Here is a 27,926-nt window from a genome sequence, read left to right as displayed (position 1 = left end):
GTATTATTTTCTCCCGTTCTCCCCTCACGCCTTCATTTGCAGAGGGCGTGTTCTACCGGATTTCTTTTGAGGTGGAGGACGCCGGCTCGACGCTGACCCTGGAGGACGTGGAGGAAGCTGTGGCTCTCTGGGTAAGAGTTCAGCTGCAGCAGCTTTCCCTCTGGCTGTAAAAGTGAAATAAGGTCGGCCTTTAGTGGGAAGTTTTTTAATTTGTTTTGTTCTTAATGCATTTCCTGAAAAGGTTTCCTGCAGACAGAAATCAGACTGAAGGCTGAACAGATTCATAAGATGCTGAAAAAGTGGAGGTTCTTGGAGAAATGAAAGGATAATTCAGATTTATCTCATCCTCACTATGGGGCTTTTCCATAAAATGTGCAGGAAGGAGGAAAAGCACGAGACAAAACAAATGACATCATGTATCTAGGCATATATAGGCAATAGGCAATATAACATTTGATCTAAAGAAATTATACTTTTATTACTAGGGATAGTAGTAGCGGAAGTAAAACTAATACTATTTATTTATTAATTTATGAATGAATGAATGAATGTGTTTACTTTTTAATTAATTTATTAAAGTTTGGAATGGTTCTTCTGGAGGAAGTCAAGAATCATTTGGTTTAATATTCTAAAATAAATAATAAATAAATACAGAGCAGGTAATAAAATGATCAAATATCTTCTGCAACATAATGTGAGTGATTTATCCAAAGACCAAGCTGAGACAAAGACACCTGGACATGTCTTCTACAGCTCTAAATGACTGGTGGGGAGCTGAGGTTTAAACAGGAACATCTGTGTCCACCTGAAGGTCACATGACTAGAGTCTGTTAACCCAACCAGTCCAGGTGTCTTCGTGACATCGATTTGATTTAATCTGATTCTGTTTCTTGCAGCTGAACCAAACATTTCAGAACTGGACTCACGTCGTCTCCGTGGGCAACGTCAGGTAAAGGCTGATCCCTTTGTCTCAGTCCCTCGTCCTCTGGACAATAAGAGCTCTAAGATCATTCTCTTCTTTCCAGCGTCCAGGCCGCGTCACCGTCTGGAGGCGACCCGTCCAGGTGAGGCTGATGTCCGATGTAATAGCATCAGTTGATGTGGCTTATGATTTTGTTCTGTAGCTTCTGGTTTCTCGTGTCCAGATACACCTGCCAGGCCCTGCTGGTTCATTACTACGTCACCAACGAGAGCGTGGGCGAAGCGGCGGTGTCGGCCCGGCTCTCGGCCAGAGAGGGTAACCTGAGCGCCAACCTGCGGGTCCAGTCTGCCTCCATCAATGCACAACTCATTGGTCAGGAGCTAAACCGTCTGACTGATTTTCATTCATAACAGCATTTATTTCATGGTCTAAGACGTCTCCTTCTGCTCCTTCTGACAGAGAACTGTCCTGAGGAGAATCATCTCCACTACCACTGGCCGGCGAGCCGACCCTCCGTCACCCAGTACCTGCCCTGCTTCCCCAACAAGGACCAGAGTGCCTCCAGGACCTGGTAACGCACATTAAAGATTCAGATTCAGGTTAATTTGTCATGTGCAATATTAACACAGGACTAACTGGTCAGCTCAGCCATAAGCACAAAGAGTAAGAAGCACAAGGTCTCCTTTAAATCGCTTCTTGAAACATAATTTAATCACAGTGAGTTTTAATTGATATTTCAGTGCTTTGTTGTTTTTTATTTCATCGTTTTGTTTTTTATTAATTTTGTTTTATGCACCTGTTTTCAAATTATTAAATTATTTCATTTACAGCTTTTATGAGGTAGGAGTAATGACGTCAGTTTTCCCTCTGACCTGCAGAAGAGACACAGAGACGGTCTCTCTTCATTGTTGCTCAGTTTACAGTTCAGTGACTGATGTGTTTTTTGCAGACTAAGTGAGTTATAAGACTTTGGGGTGCTTCAGGTGTGAATTCACCTGCTACCAAGGTGTTGGAGGAGTAAAAGAAATTGCAGAAAGGTCAAGACTCCAGCAGCACTTGTAATAAATGGAACAACTTTATTAGACCCATGCGTTTAGGCTCATGACCTTTATCATGTTCAGTAACGTCTAAAAGAATTTGTAGCCTTCATCATGTTCTACATTTTTGCATAAAAAATTATTGAAATCCTCAACAGATTTTTACAAAACCCCAATCAAACTCACGAAACAGAAATATTAGACTGGTGTGTCTGTTTATTCAGGAAAATGAGCCAATATTACATATCAGTGAGGTGTAAAAGTCAGTGCTCCTCTATCTGTACAGTGAATCTGTTGTATGTAGACAGTTTTATGCTCCTGCTAATACACTGCATTCATCAATTCCTGATAGCACACATTTCAAAAAATTCACTCACAGCTCTACACACCACGTTGCACTGATAAACGTCGTATATAAATCTGTTTTTCTTCTCCCAGTTCCATCAGTCGGCAGAACTACACCTCCTACTGGTCGGCTGCAGATTTCAGTAACTGCACAGACATCGACACCATCCAGGTGTCAGCAGGTAAGGACGCAGATGATGAGCAGCTAGTGAGCTCAGAGTCAGGAGTGATTTGGTCCTGTGGGACACAGTAAAGTCGAGCTTTAAAGTGGCATCGGGTAAAACGCAGCGTTTGTTGTCTGGTGCAGAGAATGCAGCTGAAGTGGCCGTGCAGCTCGCCGTCATCACCAACAACAACCTGACCACCGAAGAGGTGAGAGTCCATCCCGCCGTCTCTGACTGAGCCGATGACAGGCATCCTTAACGTGTCTCTCTTGTCCTTTCCTGTCCTCTGTCTCTCTGCAGGTGTCCAAAGTGGTGACAAAGGTGAAGCAGCTGGTGGATGTGGCCAAGATCAACTCCACCTTAGCCTTCACCGTCGTCACCATCATCTCCAACGTCATGACCAGCTCCGAGACGGTGCTGGCTGCCAGCTCTGAGAAGTATGCTACTCAGACTCTACCTGTAGTCTGCTGTAATCAGCTGTAATCTGTGGGTTAGGGAGAGTGGACACTGATTTCAGCTTCATACAGCTGTGTACAACCAGTTATCTATATTTTTACTCCAGAATGAATGTGCGTCTGGGTTCTTGGTTTATACCTTTGAGTTGTTTCAAAACTAGATTTTTTCCTCCTCAGAGCTCTGAAGACAGTAGACGAGTTGGTTCAGAAGATCGAGTTCGATGGTCAGTCCATCAGCATCACCTCCAAACATCTGGCTCTGGGGATATCAGCCCTCAACACCACGGTGTTCAACGGGACGTCCTTCAGTGCCTTTGTCTCTCCAGACGCCACCGATCCACAGGTAACAGTCATCAGAAGCCTCCCCCTTCCTCTGCTGGTGGAGGAACCATTCACTTTGGGAAACTCACAAGCTTTTTCCCCGTCTTACATTTAGTTTGGCTGTTGACTGTTTCTTCTTCTCTCTCCTCTCAGATTGATTTTGAGTCAGAGCGAGTTAACCCTTCAGCTCAGGTCATGCTGCCGGCCTCCCTGCTGTCCGGGGTTTCTCTGAGCGAAGACGACCGTTTGTCTCTATCCAGAATCAGCTTCATGTTCTTCAGCAAAACCAGCCTCTTCCAGGTCAGAAGAACGAACGCTGCCGTGTGTGTCCATGAGTAAATCCAGGTGGCATAAAGCGTCAGAGTGGTTAATGACTTCCTTGTGTGGTTTTCCAGAAAGAGCAGGACGGCCGCTCTCTAAACAGCTACGTGGTGGCCAGCAGCGTGGGGAACTTCTCCATCAGCAACCTGAAGGATCCAGTGGAGATCGAGTTTGTTCACCTCACTGGACAGGTTGGACGAGGGCGTTGTCACTGCAAACGTCTCTTCATATATTTAGATTCATTTTCTGTAACAAACAAACAAAACTGAAACCTTAACATTCACGTCAACATTTTACCTAAGTAAAGGAAGCCAGTTGTCGGCTGATGATCACTGCTGCTTTTTTCATTTTTCCTCTCTCTCGGCAGCCGTCTCGGAATCCAGTCTGCATGTTCTGGGACTTCAAAATGAACGGTGAGTCTGTCGTCACATCACTCCAAACATTTCAGGAGTTTCTCAGGTCTGCAGGAAAAAATGCAAAAACAGTGACCCATATGGTACAGTTTAATTCAAAGGAAGGTCAAGTACTCCCTCAGCAGTTGTAGTAGATGGAATAACTTTTTTACACTAATGCGTTTTGGCTTGTGGCCCTCATCAAGAAACACACTGTATATAACATACATATGAAAAGGACAATAATGTATGAAGTACAAATGGAAACCATTGAAATAAATGATCTAAACATGTGCGTAAAAACAAGCATAACATTTAACTTTTCTGTTACGTGAGCAGCTGCCCTCAGAGGTCTCTGCACAAAAATTGTTGACACTATATACAAGATAAAATATAAAATCCCTCAAGTATTCTTTAAAGTCTCCTCAGTTACAGTCACTGCCTTGTCTGTAGTCTAATGCAGTTCCTGTGTCTTGCAACTAGATGGTGCAGGAGGGTGGAACAATGAAGGCTGCAGAGTCTCAGAAGAATCCACCAGCAACAAAACCATCTGCCTCTGTGACCACCTCACACACTTCGGCATCCTCATGGTAAGACGTGTGCATGTTCATAGGTATCTGATTGTCTACGTGATCAACTTCTGATGCCTCTAATCAACTGATTTAAAGTTATTTTGGTCATGAACGGGTCTTCATGTACTTTTTGTTTAGACTTAGCCAGCTCTGCTCCCAGCGTTCACTGTGGGAGTGGAGCTGGATCAATCTGTTGGAGTTTGGTTCATGTCCTCAAAGGAACCTTTCTGTTTTTCTCTACAGGACATATCCGGAGCTTCACCTCACATAGACCCAAAGAACAACAAGATCCTGACCTTCATCACCTACATTGGCTGCGGCATCTCCGCCATCTTCTCTGCTGCCACGCTGCTCACTTACATCGCCTTCGAGTGAGTCTGAGCTTCCTCTGGTGGACTGTTCTCTTACACAATTACACAACACACAGGGTGACTCTAAAACACACAGAGCTGTTCATTACGTTAACTTTGGTCCAGCAGTCTGTGTGACCTGGTCCTCCTTGAGGTCTTGAGGGATAGGAGGGCACATGAGGTTTAGAGACCTAGCTCAAGAGGGTTGGAGTGTGAACGGACTGTTATATTTAAAACCTTCACTATTAAATTCAGCTCTTTCTTCACCAGATATGTTCAGTTTAAGCCCCCACAGTGAATGAGACCCACCCACTAAGAACACTGATGCTGCATTTGAAGAATGTGGCAAACACATGTAGCCTGCTGTCTGTCAGGTAACTTATTACCTCCAATAGCATGACAGAAAGGAGCGTACGGGTTTGGATCATGGTACTTTCCGCAGCACCAAAGCAACATCACGCCTCCAAAGGTGGAATTGTTGTTGAGAAATTCATTTTAAAGTTGTTTTTTGGCCTGTTGTTGATCCAGAAGACAGGCAGACAGGACTCATGCTTGCTGCACTGTGGTGAGGATGCCCATGAGCACTGATCAACACTTTATCTTTAGCGTCAGTTGTTGGGTATAAACTGAGCACCTCTTGTGTAATACGTCGCTGAGCTCCCACATTCCTCCAGAAGCCTTTCGGCTCTGACTTTGTGAATCACATCAATCTCAGAAACATGAGAAACCCTCAGCTGCTGCATGTTGAGAGACTTTAACTTAACTTAATCGTTCAGGTGGTCAGAGACGCTGTAGATATGCAGAACTAAAAGCCATCGCAAACGGCAGCAAATAAAGCTGTCATCAGAATTTAAAATCTCTTTACTGTTTCCTTCTCACAGAAAGCTGCGGCGTGACTACCCGTCCAAGATCCTGATGAACCTCAGCACATCCCTGCTCTTCCTCAACATGGTGTTTCTGTTGGACGGCTGGCTGGCCAGTCTGGGCACCAACTGGCTGTGCTTGTCCGTGGCCATCTTGCTGCACTACTTCCTGCTGACCTCCTTCACCTGGATGGGTCTGGAGTCCATCCACATGTACATCGCTCTGGTCAAAGTCTTCAACACCTACATACGCAGATACATCCTCAAGTTCTGTATAGTGGGATGGGGTGAGTCCCTGTGGTTTTAACAAACCGTATATCTTCACATAAATCAACTGCATGAAGCACACAGTAATAAAATGGTCAGTTAAAAGAACATTTGGGTCATTTGTTCCAGGTCTCCCTGCAGTACTGGTGGGGATCATTGTTGCAGTGGATAAGAACTCGTACGGGCTGCAGAAGTACGGCAATGCAGAGTCAGCGGATGGATCATCAGAGTTGTAAGTGAGCAGAGGATTGCAAGACCAAAACTCGATGGCACAGGATCTATTTAAATGCTTTAAAACCATTGTTTGGTTGCCTCCTGTCTTTTAATAAGGTTCTACGTGAATCGGTTTGTTAGAGTGTTTTGAAAATGTTGTTAAAATTACAAAAGATTTCTATCTTCAACGACATCAAACAAAGAAAAGATACGTCTTTGAAATTCAGACATTTTTCTTAAAAAAATAAGATTCATCAGTTATTCAAATAGTTTAAAATAAATACTCTACATTGAACTATTAATCATAACTGCTGCTCTAGAAAAGTTAAGGACTCATCATGCCTATTTTTTGGAAAGTTCAACTTGGGTTTTAGTGTTTTAAAGCCAGAACATTTACATCCATATTTACTGCTGCATTTCTTGATGTGTTGCCAGTAGTGATCTTAGGTTCTGGGAGGGGAGGGGGTCCCAGAGAAAGATGTATGTGTGCTCTACCTTCAGTCCAAACTAGTAAAATCTGTCATAAAGTAAATAGACTGGGGGCCCCTAAGGACGATTCACCGTAAGGCCTTCATAGGTTTAAGGAGGTTTAGGCTTGTCTTTGCAAAATATGCCAAAAAGTAGCCATCCGGGGGCCCCTTTCTCAATTTTTCTTCACGGGGCCTCAAACAATTGCTTGGTTTCCCTGTCCTGACGGTGCACCCCTGCATGCTACTGACATGTTATATGATCAGAGGAGTAATGTGAAACCATCAGCAGTGTGCTATGCCATCAGAAAACAACAGCTCCATAGCAGACACAAGTCAGAACTTCCCAGAAAACCTTTGGAGTGCAGTTGATATGTTCAGTATGAACATGAGATGTTTTCTGTCTTGGGACTGAACCATGTACAGTATGTTCCAGTAAAGAGTGTGAACTTTAGGTTTACTTTAAGTCAATTGCTGTGTCTAATGTGTTCCGGCACCTGCAGTAGATTGTATGTCTGAAATAAGGTTTAAGGTTCAAGGTTCTTTATTTGGCCATTTGTGCATAAACCAACAGTCCAGGCAAGTATAAAGTATAAATATAGAAATCACTATACAACAAAAAAAATAAATAAATAAAAATTAATAATAATCAAACTGAATAGACCTCATGAAGCAAATCATAAATAAAGTCAACCAGTCTTTGCTGGAGTGAACCTGATGATGTACGTGCAATATCATTTCAATTAATTTAACTTCTGCACATTACATTTAAAATGTAAAGTTAACACTAATGTGGTGGATGGTGTTGTGGAAACAAAAAAAAGAGGTGAAGTTCTGATCTGCCATAAACACATGGTTCCAGAACCATCACAGAGACATTGTCCTTGTTTGAGTTACTAATGAAATTCACTCTGATGAGACAAATAATAGTGTCTCATTCAAAACAGCACAGAGTCCTTTTGTCTCTGTCCAGACCTTCCATTATCATCCATCCTGGGGAATCTGATCTCACCTGTCCATCTCTGAGTCCCTGTCTCTCCACCTGGTCTTAATATAAATGGGTCTCCACCTGGTCTTAATATAAATGTGTCTCCACATGCGTCCCCAGCAAGCTCTTGAGATCTGATCTCAGTTTGTGTGTCTGTAAATCAGCAGCGCCATCATGTGGTCAGTAGAATATTGTAGCAGCTGCTGTCTCTAATGGATCTCTACCTACCGCTGGATCAGAACCATCAACAGCTGCTTGTTGACTTGGAGACATGATCCAGATGTTGGAACCAGATGGAAAAACTCTCACATGTTAAGATCTGATTTATTTTAGAGACAAAGGTCAGATTAGAACTGAACCCTGGAAGCTGCTTCCATCCTCAGAGGAACCAGGTCACTGCTGAGAAACAATCTGATGATGAAGGAATTAGACACTGCTCATTATTGACATCAATAATTAACCACGTGATGAATCACACACAGCCTCCTCTTCTTCAATCATTTCATGAGTTGAGTCTAGTTTAGATATGTTTCTTTTTGAGTTAAGCTCCTCTTCCACAGATCAGCCCTGTTGAGTAGGTGGTCTTTAATGTGACCCAGGACTCATTGTGTGTTCACACTACCAAAGGAAGGAGGTCACATGTGTCCCAGACCACCTCCACATGTGGACTGACACCAGATCAATCGAAAGTGTCCTGATCTGAGGTCTGCCTTTGTTTCAGTGTAGTTGTACGTCAGCATGAAACTGATCGCTTGTGTGTTTCCTCCTCAGCTGCTGGATCCAGAATTCGGTCGTGTTCTACACCACCTGTGTCGGTTACTTCTGTCTGGTGTTCCTGCTCAACGTGGCCATGTTCATCGTGGTGATGCTGCAGATCTGCGGCCGCAATGGCAAGCGCAGCAACCGCACCCTGCGAGAAGAGGTCAGGACTCAGCTCACCCCTTTGACTGGATGATTTGCATTCTTCTAGTCTCTTCTATCAGTTATTATAATCTTAGTGAGAGGAAGACTTGTAAACAAAGGAAACATTGGATTTGTACCATCTCTCTGCCGCTGTAAATTAGGTTCTACGAAACCTGCGAAGTGTCATCAGCCTCACCTTCCTGCTCGGTATGACGTGGGGCTTCGCTCTGTTTGCCTGGGGACCCGTCAACCTGGCCTTCATGTACCTCTTCACCATCTTCAACTCGCTGCAAGGTGCAGTAGGAAGCTTCTTTACTGTAACTAGGGAGGCACTGGATCTGAAACAAGCAGTGATAGAAGGCAACCTCAATGACAGCTTGAAAATGCAGAATGTACATTCACTACTGCACTGTATTAAATTAGATACTCATGAACATGCATATACAGACACTTAGATGTTTCTCACTATCCCTTTCCGTCCTCAGGTCTCTTCATATTCATCTTCCACTGTGCCCTGAAGGAAAATGTGCAGAAGCAGTGGAGGAGATATCTTTGCTGTGGCCGATTCAGGCTCTCAGACAACTCAGGTATCGTCCAGTCTGTCTGTATCGCTCAGGTCGAAACTAGTTCACATCTCTCTACAGGAGATCTGTCTGCTGAACCCCTGCCAGGTTCCCACAGCAGCAGAGAAAAGAGAAGGACGCTTTATTAAAATATAAAACCTAAGTCACCTCGGCTTTACAGCTAATAAAAAAAAGATAAACCATGGAGTCCTCCAGGTGCACTCAGTTGTGAGGACGTGCTGTCCTTTGTTTAAAGCAAGTTTAGGAGTCTGTGAGCGTCCTTCATGCATCTGACAAAAAAAACACCCACATGAACTTCTTTTGTTTGTGAAAGCGTCTGAAATTTAAAATTCCTCCTCGAAATCAGACATAATGATTTTACTGAATAAAGTACACCATAAACTGATTTATATTTAACCCCAAGGCAAAGAAGTTGTTATATTTATATGAATCAAAACGCAAGCAGGTATGACATCCACTCGTGTGAAAGGAACCAGGTTCAAATGGCAAAATGGTTCAAATAGCATTAGAAATTGACCTTTAGGGTTCTGGTTGATGCGTTTGTTTCTTGGCTGCAGACTGGAGTAAGACGGCCACCAACAACACCAAGAAGGTGAGCTCAGACAACCTGGGCAAGTCTTTGTCCTCCAGCTCCTTCGGCTCCAGCACGGCCAACTGGACCTCCAAGGCCAAAGCTACGCTCAACCCCTTCACCAAACGTCACAGTAACACAGGTGAGACACAAATTCAGGTCATCTCATGACGCAGAAGAATCATTATTTCCACACTGAAGTTCATCCGCCTTTAAGTAAACACTGCAGCATGTGAACATTTTCATGTTTATTCCTTTAACAACACGTATTCCTCTGAACTGGTTCGTATGAATCCAGACTGCACTACTGTCTCTCTGTGGGAACTTCACAAAATGTGTAATAATCAAGTTTATATGCAGACTCTGGTGTTCTGTCCTGACTTCTTTGTACAGTAAATACTACAGATGGAAATGATTGATCGAACTATGAATAATAAACTGCATTTCAGCATTTTGAGTGTGTTCTTGCTCTCAGAGAGTGAGAGCCAGGTCTGATAGCATGGAGAAAGCCTGGCCCTATCCAAGATTCAAATATACAATCATCAGTGACTATAAAGGATGTCAACGGTCATATGTCCCTGACGGAGATCACCAATAAAGTACAGCTCAGGTGGAGAACCAGCTTGAAGACGGCTCAACTCAGAAGATGTCCGATGTCGGGACTGACTTATGTTCACGGCAAGTGACGACTGGATATCAGTCTGATATGGCCAAATCTTTGTAATGGCCTTGTTTGACTATCAGATTGACACAATCTCTGATCAGAACTTCACATAATGAGGTCAAAACTCCAGGAAGGCTTCTTTGCTTTTGGCTTGCGTGTTTCTAACTCTTTATCGGTATTCTATTATGTGATGAGTTTCAACCGATGCGAAGAAGAAAAAAAACTCTGCATCAATTGGATAGTCCTCCAACCAACCAGAGAAACAAACTAACTGCTCATCCTTCAACAAATTCAACTCCACATGACATGTATGACTATTGTTACTCTTCTGTCCATTACCACATTAAGCCCCGCCCCATACAATCCAATTGGTCCGACAGTCTTTGCTGACGCAGAATCGGTTCCCAATGGAGAGAGTCCATATAAACTTTCTTTCTCAAAATAATTTGTAGGCGGGGGAAACACATTTCAGCTTGCGGCCTCCATCAAAGTTATCATAAAACAGTGAATTACATGTACCTGTCCTCCATGCACCTTAGAAGCTGCACCGTCAAAACTGCACTATATTTCTATGAAGGTCACAAATTCGAGTGTCGAAGGTAGTATTTTTCTCAAAATCCACTGAGGACAAAGGAAGGAAATTGATTCCAGCTGCTTCCAGTCTTTAAGCTAGGCTAAACCAGACTCCTGCTTCATCCGTTTATTATCTATTATTGCTCATTCTCTTGGGGGGGGGGGGGGGGGTTGTCAAGACAAACAACCATTGACACCTACGACTAATTTAGAATCAGTAGTTAACCTAGCAAGCATGTCTCTGGACTGTGTAAGGAAGCTGAAAAAAAAAACCCAGACAGAGAGAACTCCACACAGAAAGGCCCTGGCCGGCCGGAGGGTTCAGACCCAGAACCTTATTTCCCCTGATTCCTGCTATTCAGCACATTCAACTTGTGCATGGATTTTAGTTATGAACGATGATGTTATGCTTGAGGGCACTTTAACTGAACACTGAGTCTGCATGTACACATGGTTAACACAAGTTGATGTTTGGTTCCCATTTCGTGCAACAACTGCAGGCTTGTCACTGTTACTGTGGAAGGTTCTTCAATGTCCTCTCACATGTGACGTTCATGTGTCTGTGTTTGGTGTGTAGAAAGCTCTTCCAACCAATAACCAGAGTGGAGGACCCGCGGAGGTAAAGCTAAAGCTGATTGGCTGTTTGACTTCCTGCTTCCAGCATCATGTGTTCCGCTCTGTGTTTCCCACAATGCTCGTCGTCAAAGTGGATCTGGAAGTTGAAATTCTAAGACTGGCGAAACTTTTGAATTGGATCTGAAATTCTGAGACTTTGCCAGCTGACGTTTTGGGAAAGCAGCCACTGTGACTGTGTTGTGATTGGCTGGGTCACTGTGATGTCATACGATTTCACGCCATCTTGTTTCACCCTGAGACACACTGAGGGGGCAGGGGCGAGGCCCGTTTTCCCCCCATTGATTCAAAACAATACTCAAACTTCACCCACCCAGAGTGCCCCGGGGTGCAGAAACAAGCGCACCACGCCAGGTTGCATCCCAGCTAACATCTGCAGTGTGTTGAATGACGTTTGAAGTGTTTGGATTGTTAATAAGAGCACAGTAACACCAGGCTAACACTGTGGTTCACATTAGAGTAACTGATGTGATGATTTGAGTTTGCTCATTAGGATTAACACCAAATTTAGAGTTTGTCAATCACGACATGATGCAAACAACCCCCAGTGAGACAAAACAAATCCCTCTCACTGTTTGTAGTCACATTAAACATCTGTTTTCTAAATTAGCAACAGGCAGCACGTTCCAATTTCAGAGACTGTAGGGAGGAATGTTTCATGTGTCAGAAGATAATGAGATTACTCAGCTCACCCATCAGCAGGCATCATTGATGTGTTCCCCAAAAGCATATTTTCTTCTACTTCCTTTTTTTGAGAGGTTGGACAATCTAAATATATTACAGCCAATTACAATTAATCAGTTGATACACATCCTATCCAAACTTGATGTACATAAAATGTATTTTAAAAATGAGACACCAGATCTGCGAGGGACCCAAGCACAAACTGTGGAGACCTGAAACTTGCGCTGATCGTTACGTAACACGTGATCAGAGCTGATAGCACTGGGCACCATTTGCATCCAGTTGGGTCATGGATGTTTGGAATCGCAGCAGTAAAACATGACTATGACTATGATTAGACTAAAGAGAAACTGGGGCTAATCTGATTTGGAAACCAAGTCTGGTTCAGTTCCTCTAAAGCGACTAGACACATGAAAGCACTTTCAACCCCGATCAGTCATTTTGTGATCATGTGATCAGATATGTGTTCACATCAAAACATCAACCCCTATAGAACTCTATTGGAAATAGAACAGAAGGAAAAGAAGTATAGTCTCCTCCATGTTAGTGTCCAGCGCTGAATATCTAGAGTCTTAGAAGAAGACCAAGATGTCTCCACGTCTCCAACGTTGTTGTCCACATCTATTCCAGCTTGGTTCATATTTTCAAACACTTGTTTGAAACAACTGGTTGTTTTTCTACCTCCAAGTTTCTGTCCCTAATGGAAACACCTGACGCTTGCCCCACGTAGAGCAGACATGCTCAGAGAGAATGGATTTATTCTAGCAAACATTACGACCAGACCTCTACATCTGATGATTTGAAAACTCCTTTTGATCAGTCTGTTCTTACTGAGGTGGTTACTTGAGACACTTTAATTCTGATTATTATAGGAAAGCTAGTGGAAACTCAACAGCTGTCAGCTGCTTTTATTTTTGCCCTAGTGAATATTATTTTACTGTTTGTCATAGAGACATATTGGCAAATAAAAATGGCTTCCAACCAAGACAGAGGGTCTCACTGATTTTTTGCTGGGAAACCCTGAATAAACAAAAACATCAACAGGAAAAAACAAGACAACAACCAGACTGTCTGGCATTACTTTTAATAATTCTGCTTCTAGTTAGAGGTTAATGCTGCAGTCCATCACTGCTTAGATATGAAAGGAGACCAGAGACTGAAAGGCCAAATGTACAGATGGTCAATGAAATATGCACATCAGTCATCATGTCACCCGATGTTTACTCCATATGGGGCAAACATGTGCACCATTAGCATTGTAGCTAAAATGCCGCCGTTGAACTTATAAATGTATTTATGAATGGCTCATCCACGCCTGGTTAGTTTGTAGGTTTCAGGCTGAGCTAATTAGCTGCTCAGCTGCAACATTTACTGCAGTTATTTTCAGTCAGTTGAAGTATTTCCTTCACCAGCACTGCTAACATAACAGTCTGCATGTGGCTCTTAAATTACATTCACCAGAACAAGTTTGAGGACATTGTCACCCTGAGCTCCCCTGCCCCGCCCCGCCCCGCCCCACTGCCTCAGCTGTCAATCAGAAGAAGAATCCCTCGGACGTGGTTTCTGAGAGCCAAAATGAAGGACTAATTGTGATTTCAGCTGGTCTTTAACTGTATTCAGATGATGTAATATTTAAGTGTTTAGTTTTACACGGAGAGTCCATCTTAATCTAATTTTCCGTAAGGGTTTCCAGATGAAAGAAAAAGAACTAGAATAATTCACAGGAGAAGTCATTTGTCAATGACACATTTCACAACAGGTTTTTTTGTTCCTGGTGCCAAAGGGCCATTTTAAAAGAAAAACTTGCTGTTATTTATCGGCCAGTTAGAAATATTAAGGAAGTGATATGATCTTTATTTCTGCCAATTCTGAACAATTCTTGTGCAGCTGCAAAAAAAAAAAATGTTTTTGGTCATCTTGTGATTTGTTTGATTCTCTGACAGCACAGGAATCAGATGCAGCTCTGTTCACTGACTGATTGGTCGTCCTGATCACTGGATAACCCCCCCCCCCGTGTAAACAATTTCACCCTATCACCATTCATTGGTCACAAGTTGCAGATTAACACGGTTTCACCAGGTGAGAGAACAGAGGATGAGAAATCCTTTGTCTCTCCGTCTTTGAAAGCTTACATTTCTGTTGAAGTGTTTCAAGAGCAGCTTCTCTACATCAGACTGGCTTCATTCACACGTTCTTCCTCATGGTCATATTTAATTATAGGACATGGGGAAGAGCTCGGGAATTTAGCCTCATTTCTTTGGCACCCAATGCATCGGTTACAACAGTCAACTCTTCACTTCCTTACTTTATAAATGGTTCTGACTTGCTGAACTCTAGCATTGCCCAACATCTCCTCTGACGTGTCAATCCAGCAGATCCTTCAGAAAACATCTTGAAGTCTTTTTGGTGTTCCTAAAACTGTTCCCAATGTGCGATCATGTCGCTGAAGGATACCATTGAGCAAAGAACCTGTAGATCAGTCTGCCTTGTGCTGCCTCTTGTATTTGACCCTTGAGCTCAGGTCTCTGACATCCAGTAGCTTGAGAACCAACTGTTCACTCACTGTCTGTCCCAGACTTGTACACAGCATGCTTTTAAATTGTTTTGTCTCATCAGTATTTATGTAGAATTATGGACTACTGAGGCTTAAGTATCGTCTGAGTATTTATTTTGGCACTTTTCAGGGGAAAACAAAAAGTTGTTTTTCCCCCAACACATTACTCAAATTTCATACTGTTCACATCCACAAAGTTTTCACTGCCAACATTTTTCTGCAGCCAAAACCTCTTGGTTAATATTTAAAATAAATAAGGATGTCAACACTGACTGCTTACGTGAGACGAGCTACAAACAGCTCAAGTTGAAGAGACTTAACGCTTAAATGCCCTCTTGCTGATAAACACAGAATACATATAAAACACAGAATATGAATGTGATGTGCAGCAGACAGCATGTCACAAACCAGGTGGAAGAAATGGAAGGATAAAGATAGGTGACGGGCAATCTCTCCACATTTTGTCAGTGTATTGAAGATTAGTTTTGGAAAAATTAACAAACTCAGCGTGGCTGTATTTCACACAGTAGCCATGAGTGATAGAGTCAGTGTAGCCACATAAACATTAATGTTCCTCACAGCTTCTTGTGAGAGAACATCTGCTTTCTAGCGTGTCGAGACAGTCAACAGATTCCTTTCGTCACAGATGCTTCGGGGGAATGTGCTCATGATTGATACCAAATGTCACCGTAAATCTTGACTGGTTGCTTCAGTCTGACGGCCACACACGGACTCTTATCAGGAGCTGGTGCACTTGTCTCTTTGCATATTTCATCCCATGTTTATCTGCACGCTCACAGCAGGAGGTTTTCTCTAACTCTGGTGGTGGTTGTGCACGCTGGCTGTTTAAACAAACTTGTGGTGGAACAGGCACTTGAATCGATCCTGACAAAGCCCATTCCTCTGCTCCATAGAAGTCACACTGTAATATTTCTTAAAGGGCCAGAGGATGAGATGGAATTCTTTAATGCAACTGTTAATACATAAATCTGCTGACCTTTCATCTAACACCGTCTTCAGATTGAACTATCCATCTAATGCTTTTGGTATATGACTAAATGTAGTCTCCATCTTGACAGTCAGTCTTCTAATGTGTCCCTTAGTGGAACATGGAGTCCTTACAGAGTCACTGCAGATGACACTGAGCTGAGAGGAGTCAGAAAAACACTAGAGCACCTTTGATTCAGTTTTCACTTTTCGTGCTCATCAGGTCTTTCTTTACGTGGTGTATTCCCTTTTTTATTGAAGGAAACTGTTCTATCTACAACTGAACACTGGACTCACAGTATAACAGATGTGCATCTTGGCCACATTTATCAAAACTTTGCATTTGGAGAAGCTTTGTAGTAGCAGTGAGAGAAGCCGTAATGTCACAGGTTCGCATCCCCCGATTGCCCTGGCAATCTCGGTGCCTTGAGCGAGATACTAACCCCCCAACTGCTCCACATTTAGGAACCCACTGCTCTGAGAGTATACATTGCTGTGGAACGACTACACTGGTTAAATGCAGAGAGGGAATTTCCCCTTAAGGGGTCCAATAAAGGAAAACAAGTCTCTTGGACTGTAGCACTGTGAGTCAAGGCATGAACTCTGACTCAAAGAACCTGCTCTCTGCTGGTCACTTAAACTTTATTCATGACCTTTCGCCCGTTGGCCGTTGTATGTACCTGACATACTGAAGTCAAAATGGCAGTAAAATGCTCTCACGGTGCACAGCAGCAGAATGTTAAAAAATGTCAAACGTGATCCAAAACAAACCCGATGTAGATAAATGGGTTCATAAGTTGACCAGGCGGAAAAATACATTGGATGGAATAAGACTCCAACGCCAGTTCACCTATGAGGATGTTATCAGAGAGCTACTGTTCCCTCATGTTAAAATCATGTTCATGTTCACATGACAGTCTTTACAACAGATGATAAAACTCTTTTCAAAGCTGTAATCTATGTTTCAGTATTGTGATATTGTTTCACTGTGTCTTTTTTAACATAAATCTCCTGTTCATTGTACTGGAAACAACCCAGCTACATCACCTCAGCTCTGTTTTCATCTGTAACATGTTACTGGAGAGCATTTTCTGCTTGACGTAAACTCCATCTTCCTTTACATTCTGTACAGTCCACTATACAGTTTCCATATTTCCTGCTGTTAGGACATCAGTCTGTCATCTTGATCCTCTTTTTCATTCCTTACATTGTTCTTCAGTTTAGTTTTCAGTCGGTCACTCAAAAAGCTCAGCCAACGACTCATAATGTGAATACGCTATGTGAAACATGCGTCATGCATTAACTGAGAGGTGTTTGTGAAGCGCATGTTCCCGTTTGACAGATACAAAACCTCCTCTGTGAGGTTTCCTGACCACGATCCGTCAGCTCGCTGTGGTTACGCGAGGAGATGCAGTCTAGAAAGTAAAACTCGTAGACCTCAGATGAGCATGTTGAACAGTTTTGGATCGAGCACCTGATTTACCTCCAAGCACGACGGAGGAAATTTCCCAAGCCCTGTCTTTGTCATTTTGTTGGCCGCCTCCTGGAGAAGCCTTGTCAGAATGTCTCTGTCACGTCCAAGCCACAGAAGACTCGCAGATATACAGTTCAGTCAACAGTCAGAGAGGAACCCTATATAACTCTGAACATTTCTATGTTCATAGAAAGTTAATAATTAATGATACTGAGATAGAACGAGTGAATGAAATAAAATTTCTTGGAGTACTTTTACAAAATAAGCTCAGCTGGAAGCCCCATATAAACTACATCAAGGCAAAACTATGTAAATCTCTTGCAATAATATCTAAAGTCAAAGAACTTTTAAATGAAAAAAACTTATATATTTCATACTGTTCCCTGGTTCTTCCTTACATGACCTATGGCTTAGAAGTTTGGGGAAACACTTATAAAACCAATCTTAATCCAATTACTATAATTCAAAAAAGAGCGATCCGCATTGTGAATAAAGTGGCTTACAGGGAACATACAAATGAGCTTTTCATTAAGCTAAAAGCACTAAAACTAAAGGATTTGGTTGACTTTAAAACAGCACAATTCATGTATAACATAAGCCATAACAAGTTACCTGTGCATATTCAGGGATTATTCCAAAAACGAGACTGTGGTTATAATTTCCGAAAGGAAGAAATGTTTAAAAAAACATATGTGAGAACAAGTGCAAAGCAGCATTGTGTTTCTTTTGTTGGGATTAATGTATGGAGTAAATTGGACCAAGAGCTAAAAGACTGTAAAACTTTAATTCAATTTAAAACTCTTTTGAAGAAATCAGTTATAAAAAAATATGTTGAGAATGGATGCTAAGGACGCAAAATTAAGATGATAGATTTTTTCTTTTCTTCTTTGGGATGATTTGAAAATAAAAAATGTATGAGTGCATGCATAAGACATGGGCAGCTTTTACCGTTTATGTCTGTAAATACACTGGGATAGGCGCAATAAGCTTTAGCTTCTGCCTATTCCATTTCAGACTTGATGTTTATTTATGTCTTTATCTGTTAAATGTTTAAATGTCTGAATAAAAACGACTGAAGAACATTTGAATCAGGATGTTTTTTAACCTCTGCCTCTTACCGAGCTGCTATTTTCAGTCTGCCTGCTCCTCAGCTCTAGTAATCTGATTAGAGTTTGAGTTCTTTTGTCATCATCATGACTCTGAATGCACTGGGTGGAACATCTTGGCCTAATGGAAGCAGCATTAGCTTTTTCTTGGCTCAATATGTAAAACTAAAAGCACATAAATCTTGTTTTGACTATGACATTTAGCAGTGTCAGTGTTTTGCTGAGCTAACGAGGCTGGAAGAATAGTCCACGTTATTATTTTTTGCTTGTACAGCTTGTCATGTTTAAATGCATCAGTAGTCATCAGTAAAGAGACACATAGCTGTATGATGTCCTACTGAAAACTGATTAGAACTAAAGCTTGATTCATATTTATAATTATTTTAATTATACATGCATGTCACCATCTCTGTCCTCCGTGTTCAGCCTGATTTTCTGCAGTGTGTAATTGTCCGTGTTTCGTTGACCATCTGTACCGTTGGTCCCTCAGTCTCTGGTCTTCTTCTATATCTAAGCAGTGATGGACTGCAGCACTAACTTCTAACTAGAATCAGAATTATTTCAAGTCATGCCAGACAATCTGGTCTTCCCTGTTTATCCTGAGTTTTCCAGTAAAATGGCCAGTGAACCCTTTTTTCTTTGTTAAAAGACATTTTTATTTGTCAAATATACACTGGGCAAAATAAAAGCACCAAACAGTTGTTGTGTCTCTATGGACACTGGTATTCCTACTAGTAACCACCTCAGTCAGAACAAACTGACCTGATCAGAAGGAGTATACAGTCAAATTCAGACAGTTGGTGTAAACCTTTGACAGTCCGTTTGATAGGAAAATGCTCAAGGGCCACAACGGAAAGTGGAGAAACAACTTCCTTCAGTCTTCTCCAGCCATGCCTTTATCCACACCTCCTGAGCCGTGGTTGATTGAAGCAATTAAGCCCATGCCCTAGGAAAGAACACAGACAACAGTGGAGGTGCAGAGGGATGTAACAAGTAGCTCCTAATAACCGTGTACACTTTAATCACACTAGTTTATCTGTGGTTGGAATGAATCCATTCTCTCTGCTCCACGTGGGGTAAACATCAGGTGAGGGACAGAAACATGGAGGTAGAGAAACTAGAGGAACCAAGATGGAATCTATGTGGACAGAGACGTTGGAGACGTGGAGACATCTTGGTCGTCGTCTTCTACGCTATCATTTCAGGACTAGAGGCAAAAATGGATAAAAAAAAAAAAAAAGTCTTTTTCTTCTTCTCCTATTGCTCTTAAATGTTTTTCTTCTGTTCTATCTCCAGATTTGATGCTTTCATCTCCTTGTCCCTTTTCTTCTTTTTTTTATGTTTGATGTTTTGTGATATCTGATAACTCCTAAACAAACTGATTTTTAATTAACCGTGAGATATAATATTGACGGCAAACTAAAACTAATGAGAGTATATTGACAACATTTTTAGAGGAATTTCCAATTCCATATGATGCAGTCAGTCTTAATGTACCACAAACTTGGAAGTGGTCCTCTTGTCCTCCTTCCTGTGTCAGTCAACAACACCTCTGTTTCTGCTCTATCACTGAATAGTTTCCAGATGTCTGAGGTGGAAGCACCTCTGTTACGGCCCAGGGGCCGTGTGTTTGGTTGCTCTCTCCTCCCCCATGTGTTCCTTTATGTGTTTCAGGTGCTCTTCCTCCTCTCTGGATTTTCACAGGTGAAGGCTATTGCTAATCAGCAGGTTATATCTAGGAGGGAGGCAAGACCTGTGAGGAGAGCGGACATTTTGGCAGCGTGTAAGCTGTGTGCTGGTTATGGGCAGAGCTGTCCTCTCGTGTGGAGAACTCCATCTTAGTTAATTGTGTTTTTTGGTTGTTGTCTTTTGCTTATGTTTTACTTTTGTAAATAAACCACTCGTTTTTCCTGCCCATTCCTGTGTTGCATCGCTCCTCTTTAGTAGTGGTTTGCCTGTATGTTACTCCCCATTTCCCCTAGCATTTCGGGGGACGTAACATAATTGGGGGCTCATCCGGGATCTTCTGAACTTGTGTTAAGAAGCAGTCATATTTGCTGGACAATGGTTTGTTGGTGCGCAAGTGGGTCCCGCAGGTGGGAGTTCCTGTGAGTGACACTGGTGAGGACTGGAAGTCAGTTCACCAGATAGTCGTTCCAGCTGGTTGTCGGCAACATGTGCTAACTTTAGCACATGAGCATTTATGGTCTGGTCATCTAGGTGTGACTAAAACATACAACCGTGTCTTAAAACATTTCTTTTGGCCAGGAATGAAGCGTGATGTTGCACATTACTGTACAACATCACAACCTCTCTCTCACCCAGCATGTATGTCACGACCAGCGGTGACAGTGATTCAAACGCCTCCCTCAGCTCCCTTCTCTAGTGTACATTCGAGGGAGATATGGTGAACAAACTGTTTGGGCACATGCAGCAGAAACAAGCGTCTCATTGTGACGATTGTAGGACGTTTCAGCAGCTGCAGCATCCCAGTGTGAGGCCAGAGGTGTAATCAGGGCTGTCATGATGCATAGTGAACAGTCGTGACCGTGGCCCACGCCAGCAGGATGACCCCGTGGCTTCATGTTGCGCGGGACAGCAGCTGGAGGAGAGTCAGGGCTGAATATTCAGCAACACGACAACTTAATTTCTGCTTTGTTTAATAAGTCACTGACAGCGGGAATGATGAAGAGCAGCGATGGAGCTGCTTTCTCGTGCCAAGGAAGACTTTGGCCGAGCACCACTATTCAAGCTGAGTTATTGCCTGCTTTACAGTGTGTGATGGCAGCTCACTGACGGTACGTGCTTGATTTGGCCCAAAATTGTTCAAGTTTGGCTTGATTGCTTTGGCCCAGTTTTTACAAGAAAGTTTCAAAAATGTAACGTGGTCCAACAAGAGCAGACTTGGTTGTTATAAACATGACTATAAATTCTAAATGCTGAGGGACATTTCTAACAACTAGACAAAATGGATGTGGTAAGCTGGAACTCCAACTCTCACCTTCAGCGCCCGTGGAGAGCCTCAAATAATACTTAAATGTAAAGATCTGAAATGTCTTCCTGGAAACATTTAGGAAAAATGGATGATTTTTTTCCAGATGTTCTGACATTTATAGCATTGAACTGTTGAACTATTATTATTTTCTAGCCTTGATGAGACTCATCTTCTAAGCGATAGGAACATTTACAGTCTAGGAAGGAGGATGTGTGACACATTAAGCTGCTTGAGCTTCTGCATTGCTGCTGGTGGCTGCAGACCAGGTGTTAAATCAGTGCAGGGTCAAAGATAAAGCAAACTAATAATAACAAGAAGAAGGAATGAAATGAAACATCAGCAAAGAGCTGAGATTCTTCTGTTTGATGGATTTTCTAACTAAGTCCAAATGAAACATTTCAGACAAAATTATTCACTTACAGTTTTTACAAGGATTAAAGAACAAGTTTCAAAACATGTCAGTTCTCAGTGTTTTCATTGGCGGCCTCGATAGAACTGTGCAGCCAGCTTTGTTAATTACGTACCACCCATCTTACCACATGCCTCCATCCTGTTCTCTGAGGTTTAAACTAAACACGTCTCCAGAAAAAGCCTAAACGAGACCTGGGAGCTCGTTCAAACAACGCCACAGCATGATTCTCCTCATAGTTGCTTTTCCACATCAGGTATGCGCTCGCTTTTGAAAGGTAATCTTGGGATCATCTTGAGATGAAATCCACATGAGCCAGCATGGCTTCACTCGTTGGCACAGAAAGCCGGTGGAATTCCAATGGTCTGGGAGTAGAGGATGCCAAACGAGCCACAGAAAAACACCAGACAACAAGCTGGACTTTGACTAGTGTTACGTCCCTCTGAAACCCTGACGGCCATGCAGCAGCAGAGCAAAGGTCTCTGGGATTAATTGTCCTTATTAGCCACTCCTGACAAGTGTTACTTGACAAGTGTAACGCTAGATAGAAAGAGGAGGAGGAAAGGGGGAGCTGTGGGATAGTTGCAGCTTTGGACCTTCAGTCACTGGTTGGATCCATGGCTGAGGTGCCTTGAGCAAACCCCCCAAACTGCTCCCCGGCCAAGAGAACAAATTCCTTGTATGTGTGTGTACATTTATACATGGACTGTATGCTGATATGATCTGATTTGAGATAAGGAGACAGGAAATCAAACGCCTGCTGGTCAGCATTAAGTTCAGCTTCCACTGGGAGGAATTACTATATACTCAAACACTTCAGCTGGTTGTAGAGTGTTTGACAAGTCTGCATTTTCTCTCCGATTTGTCTAATGTGAGCTGGAAGCTGGAAACACTATGTACTTCATACAGGAGTGGTCCGCACATAGCTTTAGTTTGCTACATAGAATATTAGCAGGGAAATTTGGACGCCGCCTTGCTGGAAAACATCATCATACCAGAGCGACTGTCATAAAGCAAATGTTTTCTTGCTTTGGCAAAGTCCGTCCAACCGAACATGTGCAGTGAAATTACACAAATCAAACCCCCCTTTTGTTTATCAGCCTAAAACAGAACAAGCCTCCAATTTATAGTGTCTTCAGTCGTCCTCCTCTTTACTTTTTATCAGACATCATGTTTGATGCTCCTGTGGGATTAACTTTTGCTATTATAACATTAATTTAAGACCAATCTGTGCTACGTTAGCTTAGAAAAGTATATGTCAGGTTATTTAGATGGAAAGCAGCCCTACCGTCCTTCTGCAGCTCCAAAATAATTTTAGAAACACTTCTCTGTTTGAATAGGGTCTTTGGCATCAATCATTGGCCTTTCTCATGCCGTCCAACTTTAAGGTCTCTCTTAGTGATTTCTGGTGGTTAGCTGCATCTGTGCTGACCTTACGTTGGGGCAGGGTGCTCATCAACATCCTTGAATCATAGACTTGCTCCACCTGGACCTGGTTAAAATGAGACGTTAGACACCTTAACTGTGAGTGTGTCTCCTGTAAGCTGGTGTCTACACAAATGGCCAAGAAACAAAATGTATATTTTAAGTTAACTTGTGTGTATTTTGAGTTTCAGATCATTTTAGAAAATTGCATTTAGTGAACTTTTGGCGTGGGGCGTTTAATCGGACCATCTCTAGTCAAATAGACACGGTGATGGTAAAATAATGAATGTTGTTGCTCACATTCCTGTTCAGGCTTTCCTCTCTCTGTGAACTGGATTGCTGAGAATGTGCGTAATTTGAACCTTATGTTTTTCTTGCCGTGAAATAAGGAATTCCACTCATGTTAATATATTAAACCAGTTCCTAAAATTCAATAATACTGCCCCTGACAACCAGTAATAGTACTAATCTTTCTAAGGAGTGCAGATTTATGTAACTGTACTTCTACAGTGGTTGTTACATAATCCAGTCATAACTCTGTCTTTGCTTCCCGGCTGCAGATAAATGTTACTCCAACCAGACCGGCCCCAAGTGCGTCTCCTCTTCCTCCTCGTCCTCGGAGGTGGAGCCCAACTCCTCTTCCTCCACGTCCTCCATCCTCCCCGTCAGCCAGATGATCGACAAGGTCAAAGGTTACTGCTCCACGCGCACTGACAACTTCTACAAGAACATCATCCTGTCCGACAGCTTTGCCCACAGCACCAGGTTCTAGGTGTGATCCAGAGTGCCCCACCACACTGTGTGTCATTGTCCTAGAAAATCATCATCATCATCATCATCATCATCATCATCATCATTATCATCATCGTCATTGTCGTCGTAAAGCGCAGCCCTAGGACCCGAGTTGTTGTCCTAGAAGCATTCCTCCAACATTCCAACGCTCAAAAGGCTGATGTTCTGGAACCCCCTATCTTGTGGAACATTCTAGAACTCTCTCGGTTTTATGGAACGTTTCCGAGTTTCATTCAGTTTTGTTTTCTTTTTTTTTACTCTAAAAGACCACTCCAGAAGCCCGTCCACACTAGAACTACAATGCTCCGGTGTTCTGCAACACTCCAGAAGCTCTCCTAGCCTTAAAATGTTTTGTCTAGAATGATTAGATCTTACCGGCTGTAATTTGGCCAATTTGAAGGAATTTAAGATGCAGCTCTACATTTAGTCAGTTGGTTTGTCAGACAGACTGCTACTTGGATCATTTTCCTGCCTGTACACAAAGCAGTAAAAAGCCATGACATAATCCTTTGCATTGAACAGAAGTGCTTACTAATCAGTCAGAATGGCAGCCTGCGAACACGCTGCAGCAAAAACCCAGATAAAGTTAAAATGCCGTTGTTTCTCTCCAGGATGATGAGGTATGTTTGAGAGCTCGAGGTGTTCAGAGACGCTGACGACATTCTACTGTATCACATCAAATTGCTTAATCAGACGACCTGGCTGCCAGACTGTAACAGAGAGGGAATGAAGGGGGAGGCAGAGGTGGGGAGGTCGAGATGAAGAGGAAAGCAGGCTGTCAACGGTTTGGTGTCTTTTTTTAAATTTTTTTTGTAATACTGTGATGTTTGTTAAAATTTGAGCATGTGTGCGCCGAGCCATATCCTCTGTAAATACCGACCTATCTGTTCTCTGTGCCTTATTCTGTAGTGTTGCTTTTGTTCATGCCTTCATGGGGTCCAGGGAGGGTCACTGCGACTGGACATGCAAACACAAGCATTCAGAGCTCAGTCTGTTGAAATGAGAGAAGAGGGAATAGAGCAGTCAGGAGAACACTGGCCAGTCGATCAATGTGCTGTTAGGAAGTCATTTATCACATTAAAATCTATGTTTGTTTTCAAGAAAAGCAAAGAGGGCATCAGGAGCTTCTTTAATTATTGTAAAACCTACTACCACATTCTGTCTGCACTTTCCCTCATGAGGCACTCGATGGCCGGATGCTTCAGGTTTAAATAACTGAAGCCTGGCTCTCTGTTCATGTCAGCCAGAGTTTAGCAGACACACAGGGCGTCACTCATTACAACGGCTTTACCGTCTTCAAGTATGTGTTTTTCATTCAGAAATTGATAATAGGTTTGTTTCTGTGATGGCAACAAGATGTGCTGACATGAGGAGAATCTCACGATCATTGTCTAAAGTGCAAAAGGGTCGTTTAACCCAGTCATGGCAGAAATGTGAAGCCTGACCCAGGCTTCAGTTGCTGGGTGTGTAGAATTCCCGTCACCACCCAAATACCTATACAATAATAATAAAAAAAGACTCCTGAAAAATACCCTGATTACTCAAGATATTCTGCAGGCCTCTCAGCACGGCCTTTCACAGCGAGCTCTGCAGACTATCTGGAGACTCTCTGGAGTATCACTGCACAGCTTGATTTGAGTGAACAGACCTTTTCATTTATTACATTTGGCTTTTAAGAGCCAATTAAAGATCTGAGCTCACCACAGAGAGTTCTTTGATTTTGTCATTTGTCAAAACTCGTCCACGGTTAGTTTGTGAAGTCCTCCATCATTCCATGACTTTATGATACAGATACAGCAGCGTCTTTACTGCTCTATATTAAGGCCATAACCACACTGAGCATCCTGTTAGTACGCGAGGTCAGCGATTATATACATATATATTCATTTTTCATTTTCCACCATTTTTTACTAAACGGACCTTATTCTGAACCCAAAATATCTGGTACAACGTTTAAAAGGCCAGAAGCCACACACATGCATCTAAAACATGATCTGCAGACAAAATGTTAAACAACAAAATCTAAAAAAAATGGGTTTTGATAAATAACAAAAGAAGAGGACTCTGAGGTGTTTTTTATTTCATTTTTTTGTTTGTTTTAACTCTGCTGCACTTTAACTCCCATCAGCACGATTAGCGAAAAAGCTTTTCTGGCAAAACTTCACTGAACCGATTCATCCTCTAGTTCTACTCTTCCGTGGCCATAAAAGAGAATCAGTTCCACCGTTTCTGTCACTTTTAAGCATGATTTAGCGTATCCTATAGTGGAACGGGAAAGCACGCCGTACTCTTTCTGCTTCGCAATTCGTCTTGTTTTATTTTATTTTTATAGAAGCTTCTGAGCAGCCGTTACTGTGCGTTCAACTGTTATTTATTGCGGAAGTGTGCAGACTCTCTGTCCGCCTGTTTAACCAGAAAATCATCTGAGAGGTGAAATCTGCTCACTCACCAGCTTTAGACTCCAGATCTTTGGACCTCATCCTCATCAACTGTTGGCTCAGTGGACTTTCATTATCCACATGGAGCCAGCGGTGTTTAATAACCAAAGCAGGGCTTGGTAGTGAAGCACCTCTTTTCTCCTTTTGTCCAGAGTGACGGAAAAAAATGTATAATTTTAAACCCCCAGAGACTGTGAAAGAAGAGACGGGGCCCCTTTGGCAGCTCCGGTTAACCTGTCAGTCATCACAGTGGGTCCAGCACGCGGGTGGAAGTGATGTATTTTGGCACCAAAGCGAACCCAGCAAAGGCTACGCATAAGTTTGATTAAATGTTAAATGCACATCTGATCCAGAGAACGCAACAAATCAGCAACACAAAGATTCTTCGTACAAACTGATTTATTCTGGATATGAAAGAGTCGTTTTTCATTCTTACTGTCATTTTCCACTTAATACACAGGACATTTTAAGCTGTAGGTTAAGATAAGGTAGAGCCAGATGTTATTCTACATTCTTTTTAAATATGTTTTATTTTTCTTTCTTTTTATCAGCTAATCTTATAAAAAAGTCTCTTTCTCATTAGTATCTGACCCTCCTGGTTCCTGCTGAAGACATTGATGTTTCCAAACAGCTCCCAGCTGATTCTTTTAAAAGTCCAGCTGTTCACTGTAGTCTTCAACAAGTCACACTACACCAGGAGCTATTCTCAGAAATACCATGTAAAACGTTGGATAAAACATGGATAACAACAATGGTTTAGAGACACTCCACAGTAATGCATTCCCTGCATCATATGTACAGATGAAAATAAGCCCCACATTAAAGTGGTCAAACATCAGAGTAGTGACTGGTTGAAAGCTGGGAAGAGTTCAATAAATTGACCTTTTTCCAAATAAACTTCCAAATAAAATTTTATTTTTCTACTACTAGAGTCACCATCATATATTCAGTGTACAATACAGCCTCTCATCTGCAGAGATGTCTTCAAATCCCTCTTTGAATCCCAGTCCTCTGAATGCGCCGAGGTCAAACCTCAGTAAAACTCGTGGAAGCTCACGGTGACTGTGCTGCATTCCTCACACGTTCACCAACCGCCCTAGAACCAGAAAAACCCCGAGCTGGGTGTGTTTATCAAACTGTTGATTTTCTGTTTCATTCTCCTGTAACTCCACAAATCTGTCAGTGGCTTCCTTCTCGTCCCTCGTGTCTTTTATGTACAGCTCCAGTTAATTTAAATATTTCTCAATAACTATGAACAACGTTTAGTTGATGAATATAAATGCAGATGTGTCGGTGAAGATTGTAATTGATCTTTGCTTTTGTTGTTGTTTAGTCTTTGCATTATTCTAACTGTGTAAGGCCTTTCCTGCTCTCTCCTCTGTGGTGTCGTTGATTTGTGTATTGTCAGTGATGTTATTTTCAAACAACATTAAAGGGAATAAAGTTGTGAAATGTGA

The 27,926-nt window shown here is 42.3% G+C and overlaps 1 protein-coding gene across 1 annotated transcript; it reads left to right on the top strand.

Moving 5' to 3' along the window:
* Positions 1–27,926, top strand: LOC311509663 (adhesion G-protein coupled receptor G6-like; the record flags this gene model as incomplete). The annotated part of the gene is made up of 21 exons (XM_084575086.1): positions 1–131; positions 897–949; positions 1,026–1,064; positions 1,146–1,294; positions 1,382–1,493; positions 2,398–2,486; positions 2,612–2,676; positions 2,769–2,905; positions 3,101–3,266; positions 3,398–3,544; positions 3,640–3,756; positions 3,933–3,978; positions 4,441–4,547; positions 4,773–4,900; positions 5,761–6,029; positions 6,139–6,241; positions 8,449–8,599; positions 8,742–8,874; positions 9,066–9,167; positions 9,722–9,877; positions 23,800–27,926. Coding segments are annotated over 21 exons (2,612 nt in total), but the record flags the coding sequence as incomplete, so codon positions are not given.

This window comes from Chelon labrosus (genome assembly GCF_963514085.1).
Source record: "Chelon labrosus genome assembly, contig: SCAFFOLD_157, whole genome shotgun sequence".
Lineage (NCBI taxonomy): Eukaryota > Metazoa > Chordata > Actinopteri > Mugiliformes > Mugilidae > Chelon > Chelon labrosus.
Note: the sequence above shows the minus strand (reverse complement) of the source record. Positions and strands in the feature narration are given on the sequence as shown.